The sequence below is a fragment of the Budorcas taxicolor genome, chromosome 14, assembly GCF_023091745.1.
Source record: "Budorcas taxicolor isolate Tak-1 chromosome 14, Takin1.1, whole genome shotgun sequence".
NCBI lineage: Eukaryota > Metazoa > Chordata > Mammalia > Artiodactyla > Bovidae > Budorcas > Budorcas taxicolor.
Window position 1 is genome coordinate 32,771,607 of NC_068923.1, and position 24,960 is coordinate 32,796,566.

The 24,960-nt window shown below is 41.2% G+C and overlaps 1 protein-coding gene across 1 annotated transcript in view; it reads right to left on the reverse strand.

The window, feature by feature from the left end:
* Positions 1–24,960, reverse strand: part of SPIDR (scaffold protein involved in DNA repair) — a 284,321-nt gene that overhangs the window by 227,893 nt on the left and 31,468 nt on the right. The window contains exons 2-5 of the mRNA XM_052651854.1: positions 17,598–17,753; positions 16,890–16,956; positions 10,646–10,825; positions 7,069–7,232 (exon numbers count right to left, since the gene is read on the reverse strand). Coding sequence (XP_052507814.1) covers positions 7,069–7,232; positions 10,646–10,825; positions 16,890–16,956; positions 17,598–17,753 — 567 coding nt within the window. The remainder of the gene's footprint in view (positions 1–7,068; positions 7,233–10,645; positions 10,826–16,889; positions 16,957–17,597; positions 17,754–24,960) is intronic.

Here is a 24,960-nt window from a genome sequence, read left to right on the forward strand (position 1 = left end):
GTGAAGGGGCCCAATATAGGGAAGAAGTGGTAGGGATGCTGTGATTTCGAGGCCAAATCTGCATGACCTGACAATGAGCAGATTAAGGCTGAAAAAAGAAAATGAACTAGGACCACATAAAGAGGACGAGCCTGGGTTAGAAGGAAGAGAGTCAGGACTTGGAACTCTGGACTCACAGCATGTTTAGGACATCCACACAAAGATGTCATCAGGCAGTTGGAAACCCACAAGGAATTCAGGATAGCAAGGGGGTCAGAAAAAGACTTAACAGTGAGCAGCTTGAAGATAATAAGGAAAATAATTGAGTCTTTGTTCCGATACCAGGAAGAGAAAGGAGGAAAAGTAGGCAGGAGTTAAGGCCACAGAGAACACGGCTATGATTAGGCAGACCACAGTTTCCCCATCACAGGAACACCTCCCAGTGCCTGGTTGGAGCAATCCATTTTTTGAGTCACTTTTTAATAACATAATATGCCATATTTTAACATATATAACTACTAAAAAAAAGTGTACTTGATGAGAAACCACATAGGGAAATACTGAACTTTTCAGATACAAAGAAAGCCACGAATTTCCCTTTTCTATCACCGTAACTTTCAAAGTTCTCACGTGCATGTGCACGCTTCTTCTGATATAAGAAAGCAATCGACGTGGATCCTGAGGCATTCAATCACCACCCGATACTTTCGCTGCAAGATTTCAGAGCGGCCTTGATTATATATAAATAACCTGGTCACAGTCACAGACCTTTAATAATACGCTTTCCTGTCTGAAAATAGGGCACAACAGCACTGACTTCACAAGCTTGTTTTTAGGCTCAAATGAAAAATGTACTGCTACAAACTCCATGCTGAAACCTAATCCCCAATGTGATGGCACCTGGGAGCGAAGCCATGCTGTGTGGCCCTCATGAATGGGATTAATGCCCTTCCTGGAAGGTCCCAGGGAGACCCCCTAACCCCCTCCATCACAGAGGACACATGAGACGACAGCTAAGAACCAGGAAGCGAGCCTCCAACAGACGCCATATCTGCTGGCTCCTAGACAGCAGAACTTCCAGCCTCCAAAACTGTCAGAATTTCTGTTTCATAAGCCACTTAGTCTATAATATTTTTGTTACAGCAGCTCAAACAGACTAATACATAAAGCAATTAGTACAATATAAGGCCCGGCAGATGGTCAATATACATGATCTGATTCTTCCTCTTCCTTGAGGGAAAAGCCAATGACTTTTCTGTCTTTTTTTTATTATTATTATGAAATATATATTATATATATATATATATATATATATAGCAAAGAAAGAAATAAACTTCTCCAATAGTTCTACCACCCATAGACACACAGTTTACATTCTGGAAAACTATGGATGCCAGTCACTCACTTCTCATAAACTACACTTATTCAAGCGAAAAGTGAAACTGCTCAGTTGTGTCCGACTCTTTGCGACCCCATGGACTGTAGCCTACCAGGCTCCTCAGTCCATGGAATTTTCCAGGCAAGAGTACTGGAGTAGGTTGCCATTTCCTTCTCCAGGGGATCTTCCCGACACAGGGATCGAACCTGGGTCTCCAGCATTGCAGGCAGACACTTTACCGTATGAGCCACCAGAGAAGCCCAGTTATTCAAGAGCTACCCTGAAAAGTCTGTGCTATACTGTAATTTGTAATTTTAACAAGGTGTGAATTTGAATTGCAAGCACTACAAGACCTGTGTGCACGAGCTTCTCAATTAGCTGAGTTAGTAAATCCCAGTCAACCAACTGCATCTCTACCATGCACCATTACAGTTCTTCTAACAGATGTGGTTATTTATACAACTTTCAAGGGATAAATATAACCTTAATTAACAAGAGTATTTCCCCCAAAAAAAGCCAAGAAAAAAATTTACACAGCATAATGTTTTCAAGTTTCATCCACCTTGTACCACGTATCAGAATTTCAATCCTTCTGAATGCTGAATAATAACCACTGTATATGAAATGGAATAGGATCCTGCCTCTCGTTTGTAGAAAAGCTTCACCTCCTAGGACCTCCCCAAGTTCCAAAGAAAAAATTTAATTAGAAAAGTAAGAAAATGGAGAAACAAAGGAAAGCTGTCAAGCAACATGAAACAGTAATAGTTCAGCTACTAAATACAGTCAAGGACCTTCAATTCTTCTGCAGGGGACAGAGGTATTATCCTGAGCCACGTCCTTGAGTTGTTCTGCTGACACTGAAACCCCACCAGGTGGAATAAGTTAGCTGCACGCTGACCACAAGCACACAAGCCACAGACTGGATGTTGCCAGAAGTGAGATGATGGTGACTCCTGACTACTTCAGCACCAACCAAGCAGAAAAATGTCCACAGGCTGATCAGTCACCCTGCAACCCTGTCACTAAAAATTTTACCCTGAAAGCCACGGTGGAGTTTGGGTCTTTCAGACCCAAACTCATGCCTCCACGCTCAGCCCCAAACACTGGGGTGCCATGCAACAAAGGCTGCACTTTCCCTCACCACAACTCAGTGTCAACAGACTGGCTTTACTACAACAGAGCAGACAGACCCAAGTTTAATTCCGTAACACATACATACACACACACACACACACACACACACACACACATCTATATCTATATACAAAAGCACACATATACATACACACACATTGAGAAATGGTGTATTTCCTGCCATATCAGTAAACAAGGGGTGGCACAGTCATCATTGATTGCAGCCACCACAGAAGGTGAGCTGGTGAGCCCTGAGGGAACTCAGGAAGGAAGTACCTGTTGTCTAGCAACCATCAGACTGCAGTCACCCCCTACACTGAGCCCTGAGGAAACTCGGGATGAGAAAACACAGGATACTGGCCCTAGACAGTTAAGATGCGTATCTAAGGAAAGATTTAAGGGAACTCAGATTCTGGTATCTTCCCAAACACAGAAAAGCACTAAATTCCTTAACTTGAGATACCAGGTTTTCTTTAACTAACAATAACCTTTTGATGTTCAGACTACCTACCCTTTGTTGCATACTGTCTATATATTCTGACTACCCCTCCCCACTCAGCTCATTACAGCAGTTTATTTCAGGGTTACTTGGTTTTTTTGTTTTGTTTTGTTTTGTTTTCAGGGTTACTTGTGATGCTGCCTTCCAGGCCTGAAGTCCTAAAAATTCCCACCAAATAAAACATAACTCGCATCTTTTAGGCTGTGAATATTGTTTAGTACACAATATACATTTGCTGTTGTTCACTCACTAAGTCGTGTCCAGCTCTTTTGCAACCCCATGGACTTAGCCCACCAGACTCCTCTGTCTATGGGATTTCCCAGGTAAAACTGTGGAATGGGTTGCCATTTTCTTCTCCAGGGAATATTCCTGACCCAGGGATCTACCCGCGTCTACTTCCATTGGCAGCCGGATTCTTTACCAGGGAAGCCCAGACAATACACATACCCACACATTTTGTTTATTCCTTCACCTGATGATAGATATTTGGGTTGCCTTCCACCATTAGGACACTGTGAATAGTGCCACTATGAACATCAAGGTACAATTTCTGTTGAGACCCTGCTGTCAAATCTTTGGGGTCTATGTCCAGAAGCAAAATCACTAGGTCACATGGTAATTCTATTTTAACTTTTGAGAAACCAACAAACTGTCTTCCAGAGTGGCTACATCATTTGAAATCCACACCAATCATACCCAGGGGTTCCAATTTCTCCACATCCTCAACATTTATTTTCCCATTTATGGGTAACAGCTATCCTAATGGGTATACAGTAATATCTCATTACGGTTTTGATCAGCTAATGTCTAACGATTAGGAACATCTTTTCATGTTCCAGGATGCCTGGAAAGAATCAAGAATATGACCATGATGGTATAATAGGAAATGGATTTATTCTCTTGCTTGAAATAACCAAAAGGAAAGAAATGAGACAAAATACTTGAAACAATGGCTTTCAAGACATGGGACATCAGGCAAGAAGAATACTAGCTCCTGAAAGATGGGAAACAAAGGAATGAGGCCTACAATTGCCCCAGTTTACTTTCCAGAAAGAATTTCCAAACTACACAGTGAGGAGGGGGAACTGAGGTGGAGACTACGCAGCTCCCTGAGTTGAAGGGACAGGGTCGAGAGTCCATGGAGACAGAAGAAGCTCAAGTTCATAGGTCAGAGCACCAGAAAAGCCAGAGCTGCACAAAGAAACCCAAACATCCCCCTCAACTATTCGGCAGAGTACTGATCAGCATGTGCACATAAAGAAACTCTACATCAGGGAACAATCCCTTGGGAGCGGAGAAGAACAGTGCCTAGAGTTCATACAGGGTCAGGAAACAGTGGCTGTTCCTGCTAACCCGGTGGAAAAACGGTAATTCAGGGCATTACAGAGAACACTTGGGAAGGTCCTGCTTCAGCACTAAGACCTAAGACTGAGTACTCCTCCAGACGCAGAGAAAAAACCATGAAGCAACATTTAAAAGGATGAAACTGTTTCCAATAACTGTACCACAGAACAAAGCCTCAGAGTATTCAAAGAAATTTTTAAAAATCTAGTACTCAACAACATAAAATTCAAAATATTTGGTATTACACTCAAAAAATTTCCAGGCAGGTAAAGAAGGAGAAAAATACAACTTAAAATGAAAAGAAGTATCAATCAATAGAAAAGACATAGAAATGACACAGATGATAGATTTACAGAAAAAGCCATTAAAACAGCTATTATAAATAGACTATTTATGCTGAAAATATTGATAAACGTATGATTGTGTTAAGGAGAGACATGGGCAATGTAAAATGACTCATATCAAACTTTCAGAGATGGCAAATGCACTGGATAGTATTAACAGCAGATTAGACATGATAGGAAAAAAGATTAAACTTGATATAGCAATAAAAACCGCTCAAAATGAAATGTGAGAAAAAATGGGCACAACATCAATAAACCATGACACAAAATCAAGCAGCCTAATTAATACACAGATAATTGCAGTCACAGAAGGGAAGGAAAAGGGAAACCAGAAAGAAGAATAAAGTGCTGAATAAAGGCAAAAAACTCTTCAAATGTGATGAAAGCTTTGCGCCCACTTTCAAGGAAGAGAGTTAACTCAGCAGACCTGAAACAGGTGCCCCGAGAGATCCTTGTTTGCAAGGTTGGTCCTTGCCAACCTCTGGGAACTAACTTGGATGTCAGGATGAGCCCACCATGACCTAAATGATATCAGCATGAGCCCACCATGCCCTAAATGGTAACAGTGGCTCCCTGTGCCTCACCTGTCCCAATTATGCGGCTTATGTTTAATACCCATTTTATTCCTGAAATCTGAAATCCTGGCACATGCTAGGCAGACAGCACCCCTCAATAAAAACCCTGGGCTCAGAGTCACTGATGAGCCCCGCTGGTAGACAACAGCGCACATATGTTGTCAAAACTCACTGCTGGAGCAATAAAGCATACCCTGTGTGACTCTCCTGAGAAAGACTCTTGAAGAGTGATGACTTTGCTTTTGTACACTAAGTTCTGCATGTCTTCCTAGCAAATCACCGAACCTAGAAGGGAGCTTGGGGATCCCAGACAACCACAGATCCAAAACCTTGACAAACTCCAAGAAGAAAACTACATCTAAGCACATCACAACCAAAACAGTTTAAAACAGGGAAGAGAAATCTTAAAACATCAAGAGTAAGAATAGCTGCTGGCTTCTTGATAGCAACTCTGGAACTAGAAGAAAAGGAAGCAATGCCTTCAAAATTCTCAAGAAAAATGATTTCAAACCAAAAATTCTATATAAAGTTTCAACCACAGGTCAAAGTGTAATGACTGCGTTTTCTGACATGACAAATTCCAAAAAATTATCTTCCATAAATCCTTCCTTGGAAGCTACGGGAAGATGTGCTCAATCAAAATGAGAGTAAAAACAAAGAAAGAGAAAGACATGGAATCCAGAATAAAGTTGCTCCATGCAGGAACAAGGTGAAGGGAATTCTCCAAAAGAGGGTGAAGGGCAATATAAAACCGGCAAGGTTCACAGAGCAGAGGGGACTCTCAGGTGACATCAGAAAGGCTAGGAGTTTGTGAAAAATAGTTCTCCACAAAAACAAAACTAATCAAATGCTGAATGAATAAATATGATACAGTATATAATCACAATGGAATATTACTTAGTCATAAAAAATGAAACAATGCCATTCGCAGCAACATGGACAGACCTAGAGATAATCACACTAAGGGAAGTAAGTCAGACAGAAACAAACATCATATGATACCACTTCTTTGTGGAATCTGAAATATGACACACATGAACAAATATACCAAAGATAAACAGACTCACAGACATAGACAACAGTCCTGTGCTTGCCGAGGGGGAGGGGGAGGGGGGAGGGATGGATTGGGAGTTCGGGATTAGCAGATGTAAACTAGCATAGTTAGAATGGATAAATAACAATGTCCTACTGTATATATAGCACAGGGAACTATTCAATATCCTGTGATAAAGGGATAATGGAAAAGAATATGAAAAAAGAATATATATATATACACACACACACATATATATAAAATTGAATCACTTTGCTGTAGAGCAGAAATTAACACAACATTGAAAATCAACTATACTTCAGTAAAATATTTTTTAAATTTTCTAAAAACTTAGTAGAATGCCTGCTATGTCTGAAAATCTTAATGAGAGAACTGAACAACAGTGAAAACTTAAGAGTTTTATTCATAAGTAAAACAAAGCAACATAAACCCAAATAACTAACTCCATAAAAAAATGAAAAGCTGTAAAGGAAAATCACAATTAATAGTTGTCTTGCTATGAATATTATTATTCAGAATTGCACATTGCTGAATCTAATCTGACCAGACCATGAGACACGTGTCCTGAGGAAACAGAGGGATCCTGGGAAAGACCCATGTGTAACAGAGGTGAGAGCAGGTGAGAAGAGAACTCAGTATTTATCCATGTTTAAAAGCACATTACCAGCATTCTATTTAGAGGAGTTGCAAACAAAACACCAAAGGTTGTGACTAACACATTCCATGAACGGAACGGAAAGTGGGAAACAATTCGTCCTCACCTTAGGAAGCTCAGGTGGCGTCTCTGCTGGTGTCAAAGAACGACTGCTTGCACCAGAAGCACAGTCAGATATTTCCAGTACACTTTCACGGTCTTCAAATTCATCATGTTCACAAGCATCTTCCCTCTCACTGTCTATCTCCCAGTCAATAACCTGCAGGTCATCTAAAAATACAATTTTAAAATATTCTTAAATTGTATTAAATCTATTTGTCCTCAGTAGTTTTAAAAGATCCATGTTGTTCAACAATTTTAAAATATATTAAAAGGCAGAAGAAAGTATATTTCTACTTTTATCTATAAGCATCCCATTTGTCCCACCTGTGACTGCCACCTCAATTCTCAACTTCTATTAGTTGCTTTTCTGTTCGTCTGGAGTTTCTTCAGCTTTACTGTTGATATGGAGAAAGTTTTAGTTTCTTGATAGAAGATCAAACCAGAAACAACATTCCCTGACGCCAAAGCCTAACCCAGAGCAAGGCCCTAACTCTCCTCAGTTCTGCGAAGGCTGAGACAGGTGCGGAAGCTGCAGAAGAAAAGTTTAAAGCTGGCAGAGGCTGGTTTGCAAGGCTTAAGGAAAGAAGTCACTTCCGTGACAGAAAAGTGCAAGGTGAAACAGTGAGTGCAGATGTAAAAACCTCACCCAGTCATCCAGGGATCAGGCAAAGAGAATTCATGAGGGTGGTTACACTAAACAACAGTTTTGCAATTCAGGTGACACAGCCTGCTACTGGAGGAAGAGGCCACCTAGGACTTTCATCAGTTCAGTTCAGACGCTCAGTCGTGTCCGACTCTTTGTAACCCCATGGACTGCAGCACACCAGGCTTCCCTGTCCATCACCCACTCCCAGAGCTTACTCAAACTCATGTCCCTCGAATTGGTGATGCCATCCAGCCACCTCATCCTCTGTCGTCCCCTTCTCCTCCTGCCCTCAATCTTTCCCAGCATCAGAGTCTTTTCAAATGAGTCAGCTCTTTGCATCAGGTGGCCAAAGTATTGAAGTTTCAGCTTCAGCATTAGTCCTTCCAATGAATATTTAGGACTGATTTCCTTTAGAATGGACTAGTTGAATCTCCTTGCTGTCCAGGGGACTCTCAAGAGTCTTCTCCAACACCACAGTTCAAAAGCATCAATTCTTCAGCGCTCAGCTTTCTTTATAGTCCAACTTTCACAACCATACACGACCACTGGAAAAACCACAGCCTTGACTAGACGACCCTTTGTTGGCAAAGTACTGTCTCTGCTTTTTAACATGCTATCTAGGTTGGTCATGACTTTTCTTCCAAGGAGCAAGCATCGTTTAATTTCATGACTGCAGTCACCATCTGCAGTGATTTTGGAGCCCCAAAAAATAAAGTCTGTCACTGTTTCCACTGTTACCCATCTATTTGCCATGAAGTGATGGGACCAGATGCCATGATCTTAGTTTTCTGAATGTTGAGCTTTAAGCCAACTTTTTCACCTTCTTCTTTCACTTTCATCAAGAGGCTCTTTAGCTCTTTGCTTTCTGCCCTAAGGGTAGCGTCATCTGCATATTTGAGGTTATTGATATTTCTCCTGGCAATCTTGTGCTTCCAGTTTGTGCTTCATCCAGCGCAGCGTTTCTCATGATGGACTCTGCATATAAGTTAAATAAGCAGGGTGACAATATACAGCCTTGATGTACTCCTTTCCCAATTTGGAACTAGTCTGTTGTTCCATGTCCAGTTCTAACTGTTGCTTCCTGACCTGCATACAGGTTTCTCAGGAGGCAGGTCAGGTGGTCTGGTATTCCCATCTCTTTCAGAATTTTCCACAGTTTGTTGTGATCCACATAGTTAAAGGCTTTGGCATAGTCAATAAAGCAGAAGTAGATGTTTTTCTGGAACTTTCTTGCTTTTTTTGATGATCCAACGGATGTTGGCAATTTGATCTTTCATAGATGAGCAGAAATCAGTGCTTGGCTGCACAGCTACACAGGACAGGCTGACTGCCTCGTTAGGGGCTAACATAGTTGGTGGGCTGAAGCTGAGCCAGTGTCCCCTATCATTCTGAAAATCCTAGGGTGCTTAAGAATCGAATGCTGAGTCTACTCTGCCTGCGCTCCAGTGACAGCACAACAGAGTCTGAGTGACAGCACATCTGTGATGACACAGTTTGCTGAGTGCTGTAAGCCGACTGCTGACACCTGCTCCTCAGAGAGATTCCCCTCAAAATATCAATATTCACCGACAATATCCCTGGTCACTCAAGAGTTCTGATGAAGATGTTGTACAACAGAATAAATGTTGTTTTCATGCTTGATAACACAGCATCCACTCTGCAGCCCATGGATCAAGGAATAATTTCAACCTTCAGGCCTTATGATTTAAGAATTCCACAAGGCTACAGCTGCCATCAATAGCGATTATCTGATGGATCTGGGCAAAGTCCACTAAAAACTTTCTGGAGAGGAGTCAGCATTCTAGATGCCATTAAGAACATTCATGATTCATGTAAGGGAAAAGGTCAAAATACCCACAGTGACAGGAGTGAGGAAGAAGTGGATTTGGAGCCTCACGGATGACTGTGAGGGGTTCAAGACCTCATGGGAGCAAGGGGCTGCAGGTGTGGTAGAAACAGCAAGAGAACTAGAAGTGAAGCTGTAGATGTGACTGAACTGCTCAAATCTCAGGATAAAATTCTAATAGGTGAGCAGGTGCTTCTTGTACATGAGGAAAGAAAGTGGTTTCTTGAGATGGAATTGACTCCTGGTGAAGAAGCTGTGAAGACTGTTGAAATGGCAACAAAGGATGTAGAATATGACATAAACCTAGCTGAAAAAGCAGCAGCAAGGTCTGAGAGGACTGACTCCAATTCTAAAGTTCTCCTGTGGGTAAAATGTTACCGAGCAGCACTGCATGCTTCAGAGGAATTGTTTATGAAAGGAACACGCCTTCGATGTTGCAAACCTCACTGTGGCTTTATTTTAAGAAACTGCCACACCAACCCCAAGCTTCACTTGAGTAGCCATCAACAGTGAAGTAAGACCCTCCAGCAGCAAAAATATCAGACTTGCTAAATGAAGGCTCAGATGATACACAGAAGTTTTAAGCAATAAAGTGTTTTTAAATTAGGGTGTGTCTATCATTTGTTTAGACATAATACTAGTGCAACTTTAAATAGACTACAGTAGTATAAAAACATCACTTGTATACGCACTGGGAAACCAAAAAATTCATGTAACTTGTTTCACTGCAACATTCACTTTACTGTGTTGGTCTGGAGCCAAACCCAAATATCTCCAGATATTTTATACTTTATATTATATTATTTATACTTTATATATTATAATATTTTATATTATACTTTAGAGAACTGGCTTTGATCAATTTTAACATGTTCAAGCGTAAATTGTCAACTGCAAAAATAATCCTGGTAATACCGATCTCTGAAGGAGTTATTGTGAGAAATATTATAAGAAAATGTTTCTAAAAGATTGGGACTCAGTAATATCAAAATCAATGCTAAGTATTAGAAGGGAAGTATAAGTTATTTCCATTATTAAAACACAATCTATAATGGAAACTAAATTTCTTTTAAAAATTATCAATTTTACCTTCACTGGCCCCATCTTCTGGACATAAAATGTTGCTGTTACAACACCTGCCTGTTCTAGAATGATATCTATTATCTCTGTGTGATTTAAAAGCTGTTTTATCTTCATCTGACAGATCACTTCCACTGGAACTCCACGTTATAGCTGCAAGCCCACTGGTACTCTTAAAGGTGGTAGGTTCTGCCAAAGAAAGAATAATTTTTTTAATGGCCAATTGATTATGATTATTGATCAATATGAGGTCTAATACATGATACTTTGCCAAAGGCACAAATATACAAAATTCTGTTGATAGTGAAAACAATGTCTTATTTCAAATCTTTCCAACCAAAGGTCTATGTGCAAGCTGGCTAAATTAAATCCCAACTACAAGAAGAAAAAAAATAAAATCAAAGCTATGAAAGACAAGGAAAACGACTGGAGCACAAATGAAAACTCAAAAAATAACCCTGAAATAATTATAAAACTATAACTTTGTAGAATATTTCATCAAGCCTTAGGGGTAAAAAAAGTACCAAAAAAAACACAGAAATCAATAATTATCTACAAAAGGAATGCTTCCGTGTGCTTCCTTTACTATACTAGGCGCCCTGGTAACAGCAGTTTGCTTAAAATGCTTAACGGCGAACTTTTAAATTTAATTAACCTTATTTTCAGGTAATAGTTGGTTCATATACAGTTGTCAGAAATAACCAGACAGCCCTGGTATGCTTCAAGCAGCTGTTCCAGGGGTGACATTCTGCAAACTACAGTACAATATCATAGCTGACAGTGATGCTGTCAAAACAGAGAACAACTCCATCACTGTGGGGATATCTTGCACTGCCTTTTCAAAGCCATTAACAGAGCTCGCCTCCCCACCTCAATTCCTATTTCCTAGCAATCACAAAGCAATTTTGCACTTCTCTGATTTTGTCATTTCAAGAATAACATACAAATGAGATCACCTACATCACCTTTTATCACTGGCTTTTTGAGCTTAACACAATTACCTGGACATTCACCAGGCTGTTGTATATACCAACAGTCACTTTTTTTTTTTATTACTGAGTGCTGTTCTGCAGTGTGAATGAATCACAACATGTTCAATCAGTTACCCCTTGAAGGATGTCTGGGTTGTTTTCAGTTTGGGGCTATGACGACTGAAGCCACTATGAAAACTATGTACAGGATTTCATGTGACTATAATTTTCATTCTCCAGGATGTCTAAGGGTACGATTGTTGGACTGTATGGTAATTGCATGTGAAGCCTTATAAGGAACTGCCCAACTGTTTTCCAGAGTGGCCACGCCATTCTACAGTCCCATAGCACTGTGAGGGTGGTACAGTTTTTCCACATCACCAGCACGTGGTATGCTCACTATTTTTACGTTGTCCATTCTACAGACAGGAAATCTAGCAGGAATGGAGTGTCTCTATTGCAGTGGAACCAAAGTTCAACAGAAAATCTTACTGATATTAATCAGAAAAGAATAAATAATAAAAATCAATTTTCCTATTCACATTGAGTGGATAATTGAGTTATAATTCTAAAACCAAGGAAAAAACCCTTAACCACATTTCAATACACTATAAGAGATTAGATATTACAACTCAAGTTTTACAGAAAAGGAAACAGTATCAGAAGCTAAATGGCTTCATTAAATACATATTTATATAACACCTTCGATATAGTAAACCTTGAGGAAACCAAAAAAAAGAAGAAAATTTCTGCCCTCGAGGAATGCAACATTAATTAACCATGAAAAGAAAAATCAAATACTTTATTAGAGATATGTCACAGAATATTGAGGACAACACAAAAAAGTGAATGCTCCACTTTATACTGATCAGGAAAGGAAGATTCACCGGCAAAACGGTGTCTAGAAAATCAACACTTACAAAGGCACAAAAACGTGAAATAATAGTAAACATTTACTAAACACTTACTTTGTGCCATGAAGATCTAGAATTACTAAAGTTGTCTATCCTTCAAAATATAAAATTAAACGTAAACTATTCAGAATAACCGAAGAACCCGTATTGATTTAAAGAGCTAATAAAACTAAGCTGTGTACTTACTTACAAAAGATATTATCAATCTTTTTCGTTATTATGCATCTGGAAAAGTAATCAAAAGGGAAAAGTGGAACACTCTATACACTGAATGTGTGAGTCCCCAAAACTCACACATTGCAGCCTAATCCGTGTGTTGGTCTCTTCGGGAGGTAATCAGGTCATAAGGGTGAAGCCCTCAGGAATGCAATTAGCACCCTGTAAAATGAAGAGGAACTAAAGAGCCTCTTGATGAAGGTGAAAGAGGACAGTGAAAAAGCTGGCTTAAAACTGAACATTCAAAAAACTAAGATCACGGCATCTGGTCCCATCACTTCCTGGCAAACACAAGGGGGAAAAGTGGAAGCAGTGACAGATTTTATTTTCTTGGGCGCCAAAATCACTGATAACAGTGACTGCAGTCATGAAATTAAAAGACACGTACTCCTCGGAAGGAAAGCTAAGACAAACCTACACAGCGTACTAAAAAGCAGAGATAACACTTTGCCGACAGAGGTCAGCATAGTCAAAGCTATGGTTTTCCAGGAGTCAGATACAGACACGAGAGTTGAACCATAAAGAAGGCCGAGCGCTGAAGAATTAATGGCTTTGAACTGTGGTTCTGGAGAAGACTCTTGAGAGTCCCGTGGGCTGTAAAGACATCAAACCAGCCGATCCTGTAAGAAATCAACCCTGAATGTTCCCTGGAAGGACTGAAGCTGAAGCTCCAATACTTTGGCTACCTGATGAGAAGAGCCAATCATTGGAAAAGACCCTGATGCTGGGAAAGATTGAGGGCAGACCAAGAAGGGGGCAACAGAGGTTGAGATGGTTGGACGGCATCACCGACTCAATGGACATGACTTTGAGCAAACTCTGGGACATAACGAAGGATAAGGAAGCCTGGTGTGCTGCAGTCCATGGGGTCGCAAAGAACTGGTCACGACTCAGCAAATGAACAACAAATCCACTGATATGTTAAGTTCTAACCCCAGCATCTCAGAATGTAATCTTATTTGGAGACTGGGTCTTTAGGTAATCAAATTAAAGTGAGACGTTAGTGTGGGCCCCCATCTACTATGACAGCTCTCCTTATATAAAGGAGAAATCTAGACACCTAACCACGCATGCAGAGAGGGAAGACCTAGGAAAGAGATACTTGGAAAAGAAAGAGCCACCTGCAAGTCAAGGAAAGAAGCCAGGAGCACATTTCCTCGAAGGAACCAATCCTGCCAATATCTCACTTTGGTATTCTAGCCTCCAGAACTGTGAGAGAGAAAGTTTCTGTTGTTCAAAACATCCTGTCTGTAGCACTTCATTATGGCAGCCTTATTCTAACCCAAGTCACTTCGGAGAGAAAGATGAGCAACAGATGAGGGTCTCCCCTGAAAGAAACCTATGGTTCAACAGGGAGAAAGACACATCAACAAATAACAACTTAAAAATTTACTGATGTCTTCCAAGGAGATTTCTGACCTCAACAAAAAACAGACTCTGAGAATATATTCTGCAGAATATTTCAAGAAAAATAAAATAATACACACTATTTTCTTTTTTATTACATGGTTTCATTTGCTTAGGAAACACATTTTTTCACATTTTTTTAGAAGTTTTTCCTTTTAAAGAAAATCACTATTTACATAGGTTCCAGCCTATTTTTATTTCAATTTTATCTTCTTCCACCTTCCACAAACCTTCCGGCAAGATCCTTTGCCAGCAAGCAAAGGATCACCTCTCTTACCCCTTCTCTTCTCCTCCATCTCCTCCCCCTTCCTTCTCTGGTTCTCAGTACCTTACAGGTAAGGAAATAGACATGGAGACAAGGAAATGGAGTCCCCCCCTTTTTTGCACACTTTGCCAAAGTACGTTCCCCTACTTTTGCTTCCCTGTTCTCAAAAAAATACTACTTCTACGTCCTAGAAATTTTATTAACAGCCTATCTTAAATTAAACTAACACTTTAAAAGTTACTATTTTTAAAATAAACCAGTTTCAGAGAATGCCTTGAGTTCCCTTTTCTATCAGTTTATATTTGGTAAATTATTAATAACACTTTCTTCTCTTAACAAGCTGCTTATGCTGTAAACAAATTGACTATACATGGATATTTGCTTTTCCAGTCTATCAGAACATACTGGTCATTCCACAGAAAAGAAAGCATAGCAGAGTAGGTTTTAGGTTGAATATATATTGGCATGGAAAACCATCTCAAAAGATGCTTTTGAAATTAAATACAAGGCAGCAGCTTATTTAATATTTCTTTCTCTGTCCAAGTTAAATTTGATTATACCTTCAAATCTATCGTGTAAAAGAAAGTAAGAGTTGATCCTTCAACAACCCAGGCGTGAACTGCACGAGTCTACTTACACAGAAATTTCTTCGTAAATATGTACTACTACAGTCCTACACAACCCACAGTAGGTTGAATTTGCTGATGCAGAATTGCAGATAGGGCTGATTGTGAAGTTAGCTCCAGGCGAATTTCTGACTGTGTGTAGGGTCAGCACAAAAGCCCCCCATGCCAGTCATTCAAGGGAAAACTGTACTATTTATTTTCTCCATACTTCATATTAGGACAGCTTAGAAATTAGAATTAAATTGATCTTTGACAATTACAACATTTGGCATTAATAACAGTAAAATTTAAATTCTGTAGCACCAATAGAAGATTACAGTATTATTTTACTATACAGTATTTTAGAAATCAAAAAAATGAGGAGAATTTTATTTTTCAATTGCATAAAAGGAATCCCCTTAAAATAATAATACAGCTTAAAGTGTTAAATCTCTTATTCACAGAAAGTTTTTCACTCGGCAGGATGCTGAGCAGGCTCTCACCTCTCTGCCATCAAATATAACAGCAATTGCTGCAGTTGTTGCCACTGTTCAGTCCCTAAGTCATGTCCAACTCTCTGCAATGCCACGGACAGCAGCACGCCAGACTCCTCTGCCCTCTACTATCTCCTGGAGCTTGCTCAAACTTATTTTCATTGACTTGGTGATGCCATCCAACCATCTCATTCACTGCCACCCCCTTCTCCTCCTGCCCTCAATCTTTCCCAGCATCACTCCCATTTAAAATGAAACAGCTCTTCGCATGAAGTGACCATATTACTGGAGCTTCAGCTTCAGCGTCAGTTCTTCCAATGAATATTCAGGGTTGATTTCCTTTAGGATTGACTGCTATGATCTCCTAGTAAGTGTTAACCTTTGAACAGGGATTTTTTTTTTTTTTTAAATTCACAACAACCCAGTGAGATACACAAGTTTGAGACCTATTTTCCAGATGCAGAAACTGAAGCAAAGCATGCTTAGCTTGCTTTCTCAAGATCCCACAGTCAAAACATAGTCAGGACATGGCACAGTCAAATGAGACCCCCAAAGTCTGGAGTCATGCCACTTCCTGCCCACCCTGAGGGTGAGTGAGTGCAGCAGCAGAACCTGTGGCCTCCCTGATAGTCACACCCCTTCTTCCTTACCAACAAAATCCCAGTTTTATTGGAGCAGCAACACATATGTTTAAAAATCCTTAATTTCACTGATGTCTCTTTGGTGGAAGTGACACTGTGGAACAGATTCTGGCTAAAGGTAGAGGTCTGAGGGAGAGTACTCCTTCTCAGAGGAAAGTTCATTTGGAGAAAATCCCCCCAAGCCTACACTTTTCCTGAGAACTGGGCCTGCAGAATTCAGCTTCTACCTCACGACTGCAAAAACAGACGCTACACTAAGGCAGCAGAACTCAAAATGAGTCTAGCCCCCTGACCTTCTTGTTGTAGGAGATAAATTCAACCCATCCCTTCAAACACCTCAATACACTTTCCTATGACCCATAACTCGAAGTCTTCCCTAACCATCACTAAGTAGTATAGTCCTTATACTACAGGTCATAACTTTATTTCTCAAATCAGATTCTTTTTAAAACCCTGCAGCCATGAATATGAGCTTACCTATTGGGTTCTGTTGATAACAGTGAATTCAATAAAGAAACAAAAAAATTTAATGATTACCTATGGGAGGCATAAAATATGGGACAGATGGTGAAAAAGATGAGAGAGATGCCAAAAACACCTTTTTACATTGTTTGGGTGTTTTTTCTAACCATGAATATATAGTTTTTCCAAACTATATAAATGACTTTTTAAAAAACAAATAAATCAAAGGAGGATATATTAGGCTTTTATCTTTCCTGCCAAGAAATCAACAATATTACCTTTCTTGGGTCGACAGGATAATTCAAGGTGTTTTTCTGTGGTAGTCTTCTTTTCAGCTGTTAATGACTTCAGGCAGATAATGGTAACAATAATAATAATAATTAATAATGATGCAGTAATTCATGTGACAAGGGCAAAAAACGAACAACATTACATAAAATAGTCAAGAACTTACACTATACCCTTTAACATATTCGTCCATTTTCCTTTATTTACCAACAAGTATTCCCAAAGCACATATTTATAACTGCATTTTTATATTCTTCCAGAATCTAAACAGAGGGCTGTCTTTGTAGAATTGATAACAGTGGTGAGCACTCCTTCTTACGGTGAGTACTTCAAAGTTACCACATAAACCAAAATCAACCAGAATCCCCCAGTGCCATCAGGTCCTGACACATAAGCATTTCATTAAATAGACTTCTTTTAAAGGTAGGACGCTCAACAGTGTTATCTTCTGAGAACATTTCCAGTATGCATCCCTACTTACAAAGTGCAAAGTTCTACATGACAGAAAGAGGTGAATACTACTATGCCACAATTGTAGGGAATTCAAGGATAAAGAAAAACAAGTAACACATCAATTACAGTGTTCTGAAAGACAATAAGGAAGGGAATTCCAAAGAAATATGAGTACAGTGGTGTGAACTCTCAGGAAGCTAGGATTTATCGCTCAGCGTTCAGGGAAGACAGCATCATGACTTTACCGGAGTGCCGGGACTCTTCAGAAATCCTTCTCCACACCTGAGCCATGCTTCAGACAGGGAAGCCTCAGCCCCCACGGTCCTGAGCCCTGCTCTTCTGCATGGTAGGGGACTCTCTCCTGGAAAGGATGGGTACTCTGCATCCCGACTTCTTTTTCTCTGTAGAAACAGTTTTCAAAGAAAAAAATTAGGAAATCAATTTCATTAAATATACACTAACGGATGGCACTGTTGAGCAAGCCCAGCAATGGCATCAGTGAGGACCCAGTTTTTATTTCATTTTCAGGTAGAATTTCCATTTTAGTGTCTTTTTAGAGAACAGTATTTCTCTAGTCTATAAGGACTTAGCTCCTTCCATGGGCTTTGGTGGAGGCTGGGGGGCAACAGCTGCAGGTCTGCTTCCGGGGGAAGGTCCTTCTGGGACTCCCAGGAATGACTCCTGACCCCCTGGCTGTGAGCGACACGGCTCATGCAGTAAGGTAGTTTCACACACGGCTTGCAAAGCACACAGCCATTGGAAACACTCGTTTCAGCAATGTCCGATGGCTTCGGCCTCTACTTTGTTCCAATGATGAAGTTCTTAATGGCCTTGTCCTTGGGCACACACTGGGCACAGCTAGGGCATGAACAGGCTGCACGTGTCCTCGGCCCTTCCTAGACATGACCATCGTTGTTTCTTTCCGTGGTCATTTTGGAAGCAAGGCGGCGAGAGAGAACCGGCAGAGTTTTCAAATTGTCTCTGAACCGCCACAGAAAGAAGAGCCAGAAGACAGCAAAACTAAAAGGGCTTGAACAACACAAGTCGACCACCAACTCTGAAATACAAGTGGACGAGGACAAACCATGAGCCCTCCAAAGTCTTGCACGGGATCCCATCTGACAGGAAAGAGCCAAGAGAAGCAAGAAGACAGAGGATCGAGCAGAGAGGCAGCTGGTGTGCAGCAGGAAGGAGAGCAGCAGCTGAGAATGCACCAGAAACGGGAGGGCAGGGGCTCCACCTGAGACCCGAAGGAACCAAGGAGCTTATGTCCCAAAACGGTGACAACACTGATTGGTTTCTCAAGCTATTTTATTTAGTTTTTTTTTTTAATATCTATGACAAACAATGGAGAAGGAAATGGCAACCCATTCCGGTATTCTTGCCTGGAGAAGTCCATGGACAGAGGAGCCTGACGGGCTACAGTCCATGGGGTCACAAAGAGTCGGACATGACCGAGCGACTAACACAATACATGACAAACAAACATTCACCTTATAAGTTTCTTAATTTGTGTTTTAAGGAAAATTTTAGATTTGCATTGGGAATTAAATTAAGGTAACGTACTAGAAGCTGATCACTTTATCAGAAATAAAACCCCTCATCCAATGACACTACAGTTTTAAAAAATAAATTAAGATTAAAATACACCATTAAAACTTCCTTAAGGAGGAAGAAGAGAACAAATTTATAAAAATAAATTCAGCCATAACATAGATGGCATTTTAATACTTAAGAGGTCTAAGCTTGTTTCCTCTTACATAGAAACTCCTGTGGTAGGGAGAACTGCAAGCAAAGAGGCATCGACCCTCTGGAAGGTGCCCCTCCACCAGAGTGCAGTTACCTGAAGAGGTTCACTGAGTTATCTAGAACAGTAAGGAAACTGGGAAACATCATTGGGTCTATTCAGTTCTTGGTCTATATATACACATATCTCCAGAATATCTCTTTAATACAATAAATCGGTCCAGGTCAGCTCCTCAGTAAAGTGGGTGATACTACAGATGGGACCGGGAAGGACAGCATGAGCCTGAAATATCTTGAGCCAGAGAGTAAGAAACTACTCAAGGAATAAGGAGAGCATGCAAAAAAGACACAGGAGCCTGCATGAAGGGGCTCTTATGGCCAATGCGGGACATTCCAGCATCAAGTAAGTAATGATAGTAAAGGATTATAACCAACTGAATAGAATAAGAAAGCAAGTCTACAATGACATAAACAAATGAATGACAGATTTAGAATATCATCAATGAATGCTACAACTAGTGGGTGAAAGTGTGAGGATGAAGAGAATACATACATGGTCACAGAACATCCCCCAGAAGTTACTTACTAATTCCAAAGGGAAAAGCAGTAACTTTACAGTGGAGAAATCTTTCAGACACCATCTTAACCAAGTCTTGAATATTGATGCAAACCATCACCAAGTGCTTCTTGATATGAGGCACTGAGCAGAATATAAGTCAACCTCCACAGTATAACTACCGAAAATGCATAACCTCAATCTCAACACTGAAAACGTCAGACAAACCTAAAACAACTGGACTGCCCGCCTCAACAAGGACACGGCCAAGAAACACGGAGAGAACCTGAGGAGCTAACCCAGATCAGTATAAGGCTGCAGGAGCATCAGTTCAGTTCAGTTCAGTCCCTCAGTCATGTCCAACTCTTTGCGACCCATGAATCGCAGCACACCAGGCCTCCGCGTCCAACACCAACTCCCGGAGTTCACTCAGACTCACGTCCATCGAGTCAGTGATGCCATCCAGCCATCTCATCCTCTGTCGTCCCCTTCTCCTCCTGCCCCCAATCTCTCCCAGCATCAGAGTCTTTTCCAATGAGTCAACTCTTTGCATGAGGTGGCCAAAGTACTGGAGTTTCAGCTTTAGCATCATTCCTTCCAAAGAAATCCCAGGGCTGATCTCCTTCAGAATGGACTGGTTGGATCTCCCTGCAGTCCAAGGGACTCTCAAGAGTCTTCTCCAACACCACAGTTCAAAAGCATCAATTCTTCGGCGCTCAGCCTTCTCCACAGTCCAACTCTCACATCCATACATGACTACTGGAAAAACCATAGCCTTGACTAGATGGACCTTAGTCGGCAAAGTAATGTCTCTGCTTTTGAACATGCTATCTAGGTTGGTCATAACTTTTCTTCCAAGGAGTAAGCGTCTTTTAATTTCATGGCTGCAGTCACCATCTGCAGCGATTTTGGAGCCCCCAAAAATAAAGTCTGACGTTGTTTCCACTGTTTCTCCATCTATTTCCCATGGAGTGATGGGACCGGATGCCATGATCTTCGTTTTCTGAATGTTGAGCTTTAAGCCAACTTTTTCACTCTCCTCTTTCATTTTCATCAAGAGGCTCTTTAGTTCTTCTTTGCTTTCTGCCATAAGAGTGGTGTCATCTGCATAGCTGAGATTATTGATATTTCTCCCGGCAATCTTGATTCCAGCTTGTGTTTCTTCCAGTCCAGCGTTTCTCATGATGTGCTCTGCATAGAAGTTAAATAAGCAGGGTGAGAATATACAGCCTTGACTAACTCCTTTTCCTATTTGGGACCAGTCTGTTGTTCCATGTCCAGTTCTAACTGTTGCTTCCTGGCCTGCATGGAGAGAGAATAAAACATGTGATCCTGGACTGGATCCTGAACCAGGAAAACAGACCATTATTAGGCAAATGATCTGAGAACATGGACTTGAGTTTGGGTGAACTCCAGGAGCTGGTGATGAGGGAGGACTGGCGTGCTGTGGTTCATGGGCCACAAAGAGTCTGATACGACTGAGCGACTGAACTGAGCTGATCTGAGAACCGGAACAAGCAGACAGAGTGGGGCCAGGAACCTCAGCTGGGAACATGCATGCCAGGTGACTCAAAATTTTCCCTGCTCTACATATGCCTGCAAGAGACTATGAAAGCATCATGAGGACTGATTCAGGGATTACAAATAAAGTTGAGCAAGGAGGCAATTTCATAAATACACAATCTTTGAAAAATGAGGATTGACTGTACTTTGAACAGAGCATACTTAGAAAGAAGCAACTAGTTAAAACCAAAAACATTAAACTCTGCTTTACTGCTTTACTATCCACATCAGCCCCTCACAGACCACTTTTCCTTCTTCTCACCTCTCTGCTCAAGTTTTCACTTCTTTAAGTACATCATGCGTATGTATTTTATTTACTCATTTTGAAACTTTATTCCTTTGATACCAAATGCATGCTACTATACATCTGTGGGATACTCCCTATGGAAAGAAGTGAATATTTCTAAATATTGCTTTGGATATCATGTAATAAATTTGGAGAACAAATTGAATGTCTACCAATAGAAAGTTTACTTGGTATCTGAATAAATCTCAGTAGCTCTAGCCACATACTCAATGGATGTCAACACTTTTTCACCCAGGAATTGATCTACATTAGGAGACAGAATGAGGAACAGATGTGAAGTTTTAAATACATCAGCGAGTATGCCCGCACTGTGGTGCTCAGAGCCTGTCCTGTGAGGTTTACTGAGCACATGTTTTTTTCAGAGACACGTGGATTGGGACATCACTCACTACTTTGGTTACATCTGACCCATCCTCTGCTTCTCTGGATTTCATCCACACTCAAGATTCTTCAGGGACTAGAACCCTGTAACAATATAAATGACAGAATTCTAAGGTCCTGCTTTCCAGTCAGCCAGTGCAGACACTCTGCAGGCCCCGGGACACAAAATGAGCAAAAAAGACCCCACCCTCCAGCAGCTCAGGCAGGAGTGACACAGACCCTCCCACAAGTGCAAGGACAAACGGGCCTGAGCCCCAGTTCTGACAGCTCCCAGCCCGGCCTTCCACAGCCCTCTTTGGTGGTTCCCCAACTCCCCCAGCCATCTCTTATTTCCCGTGCTGCTGCCAGGCGGGGCATTTCCAACACCCACCTGCATCCATGGCACACTTTGCCAGACATCACCTCTCCTCCTCCTCTGGTCTCCCTAACAGATTTCTCCACAGATCATGCTCATCTTTTCTGTGGAATATCCTTCAAAGTCTCCATTAACGCCCTCCCTCAGTGACCCCATCCGGTTTCTTGCCCAACTTACCCCTTGCCCTGGAGTAAGAGCTCCTGAGGGCGGGAGTCCCGTGCCTCTGCACCTCATCCCCACTGCACAGCACCCCCACTGAGGTCCTCCTTACATAACTGCTGAACAAATATGCAAATTCCATGACTATTACACCAGATCTGTCACAAAATTTTTAAATATCCAAAGTCAGTCAGTCAGCAAGTAAAAGCCTATGGGGAAACGCAGCCTACTTCATTTCCATTTTATCCACCTATGGTCAAAAACAATACCTCCAGCAGACCTCTCTACATGGCTAGGCAGCACGGATACTTCTCTCTCCACAGTGTTCACTCCGCCACAAACAGGTGCTTACAGGGCAACTTCACTACCCAGCCTTCTCATTCATCCACCTTTTTTTTCTAGTGACAAAACACACTCCCCAACCACAGTTTTGGGCACCCAATATGGCCAAGGTTAATCATAGGCCATCGGCCCGTCCACGATGACTGGTCCAGGGATGCCACGGCACCCAAGCTGAGGCAATGAGAGACCCGCTCCAGTGGGACCACTGGAGAAGATTTTCTTCTCAACTTGGTCAAGGGTGTGTCCCCGAAGCAGCCACCACCTTATCCCATATAATGGGAAAAACCTGAGAAAGTCAGAAGAGGAACAAGCCATGCTCCAGGCTGGAGGGCAGGTCCCCAAGCAGCCCAGGTGCCCAGATGCTGTGAGCTGCAGGCCAACGCATCAGTCTTCCAAGCCTCTATCCAGCTTAAGCTGGCCTTCAACCGCCAGATACTAAAAGAGCTGAACCACAGTATTCAGTAAATATCTATACTGAGCTGAAGTGACTCACTGAGCCCTCTGAAGGTACACAGCCAAAACCCATTTTCACCTTCAATGACCTTCGGCTCTAACGACATAATTAGAGTAGAGGAAGAAATAGACCAACATTGGGCTGATGAGCTCAGAAACAGATTCATGAGTGAATGTTTCCTGGAGAAAGCTCACTCTGACTTGAACAAAGGAAGAAATATACTTTGGTGATGGCTACCTGTAGATCCTGGATTGTCCAGGCTAGTCAATGTCGTGAGTTGTTATCCTCCTCAAGCACAGAAATACCCAGGAAATTTCACAAGCAGAACACAAATCCTTTCTCCCTCATCTTCAGGCTGTGCTGTCACACTGGTCTGGCCTGAGTCGCAGCTGTGCAACCAGTTGGCTACATTTACAATTTACTGACCCAGTTTCTGCCTCAGTAAAATATGGGTAATAGATGCGCTTATCTCAAGACCACCACCAAGATAAAATCTGTACTTAAAAACGATACTGTGAGATGATAGTACCATATACTACCATAATAGAAGGAAGAGGAAGAGTTGATTAATATTCAGGAGAGTTAATATGAGAATGTACTTTAGACATTTTTAATAAAGATGTTTACTATGATTCACAAAAATACTATTTTAATCTAATGACCAGCTTTAATATTTCAAAACTCAAAAACAAGAAAATGAAGTTTACTGATTAGCACTCTACAGTCTCTCAGAGAGTTTAAGGAGTAGGAAGGAATTAAATGACTCGTTGGAAAAACCAGTGTATACACACACAATGGAATACTATATTATTCAGCCTTAAAGAAAGAAAAAAATTCTGACACAAGATACAACATGGAAAAACCTTGAAGACATTAAGCTAAGTGAAATAAAAGAGAAACAAAAGGACAAACACCGTATGATTCTACTTACATGAGGTCCTCAGGGCCATCAAATTCACAGAGACATAAAGTAGAACTATGGTGGCCAGGGGCTGGGGGGTAGGGAAAAATGAGTTGTTGTTGAAATGGGTAAAGGGTTTCCGTATGGGATGATGAAAAGCTCTAGAGATGGAAGGTGGTGACAGTTCCAGAACAACATGAAAGGACTTACTGTCGCACACCATACACTTAAAATTGTTAAAACAGTAAACTACATTATTTTACCACAAGTTTTAAGATTGCTATCAAGGGCAATGCACATCAAAATCATCAGGTATGCTTCTGGAGACAGGAGATCCTCAAACCTCAAGTGAGAACCCTGAGTGAGGAGAGGCTCAGGAATTTGCATTTCAGCAACCACCTTCGTGAGTCTTACACTGTTACAGTTTGAGAACTGCCACACTGGACTAAAATCCAAACTGTAAGGGGAAACTAAACACACAACAAGTGTCTCTGCACATATTTGGAATTTTCTACAGCTGTCAAGTACACACTGCTGGGTAAAACAAGTAAAAATACCATTGGCTCTGCTGAGCTTTTGAAAAGGCCAAGGGACAAACATGAAGCTTTACATCCCAGGGGCTGGAGGCTGTAAGAAGGAAATCTTCAAAGACCAGGATGCCAGTCCCAGGACACTATGTTCAGGTTCCAAACTCTCCTACCATAGACAGTTCCACTCCTCGGGCCATCGTTCAACCATGCACAAGTTTCTCTCTGCTTTTTCTTTAAATCTCTCTCTTACCATGACCCCATCTAGCTGTCCCTTGCTCCTTCTCTTCCCTAGCACACTTACATAGAGACTACTG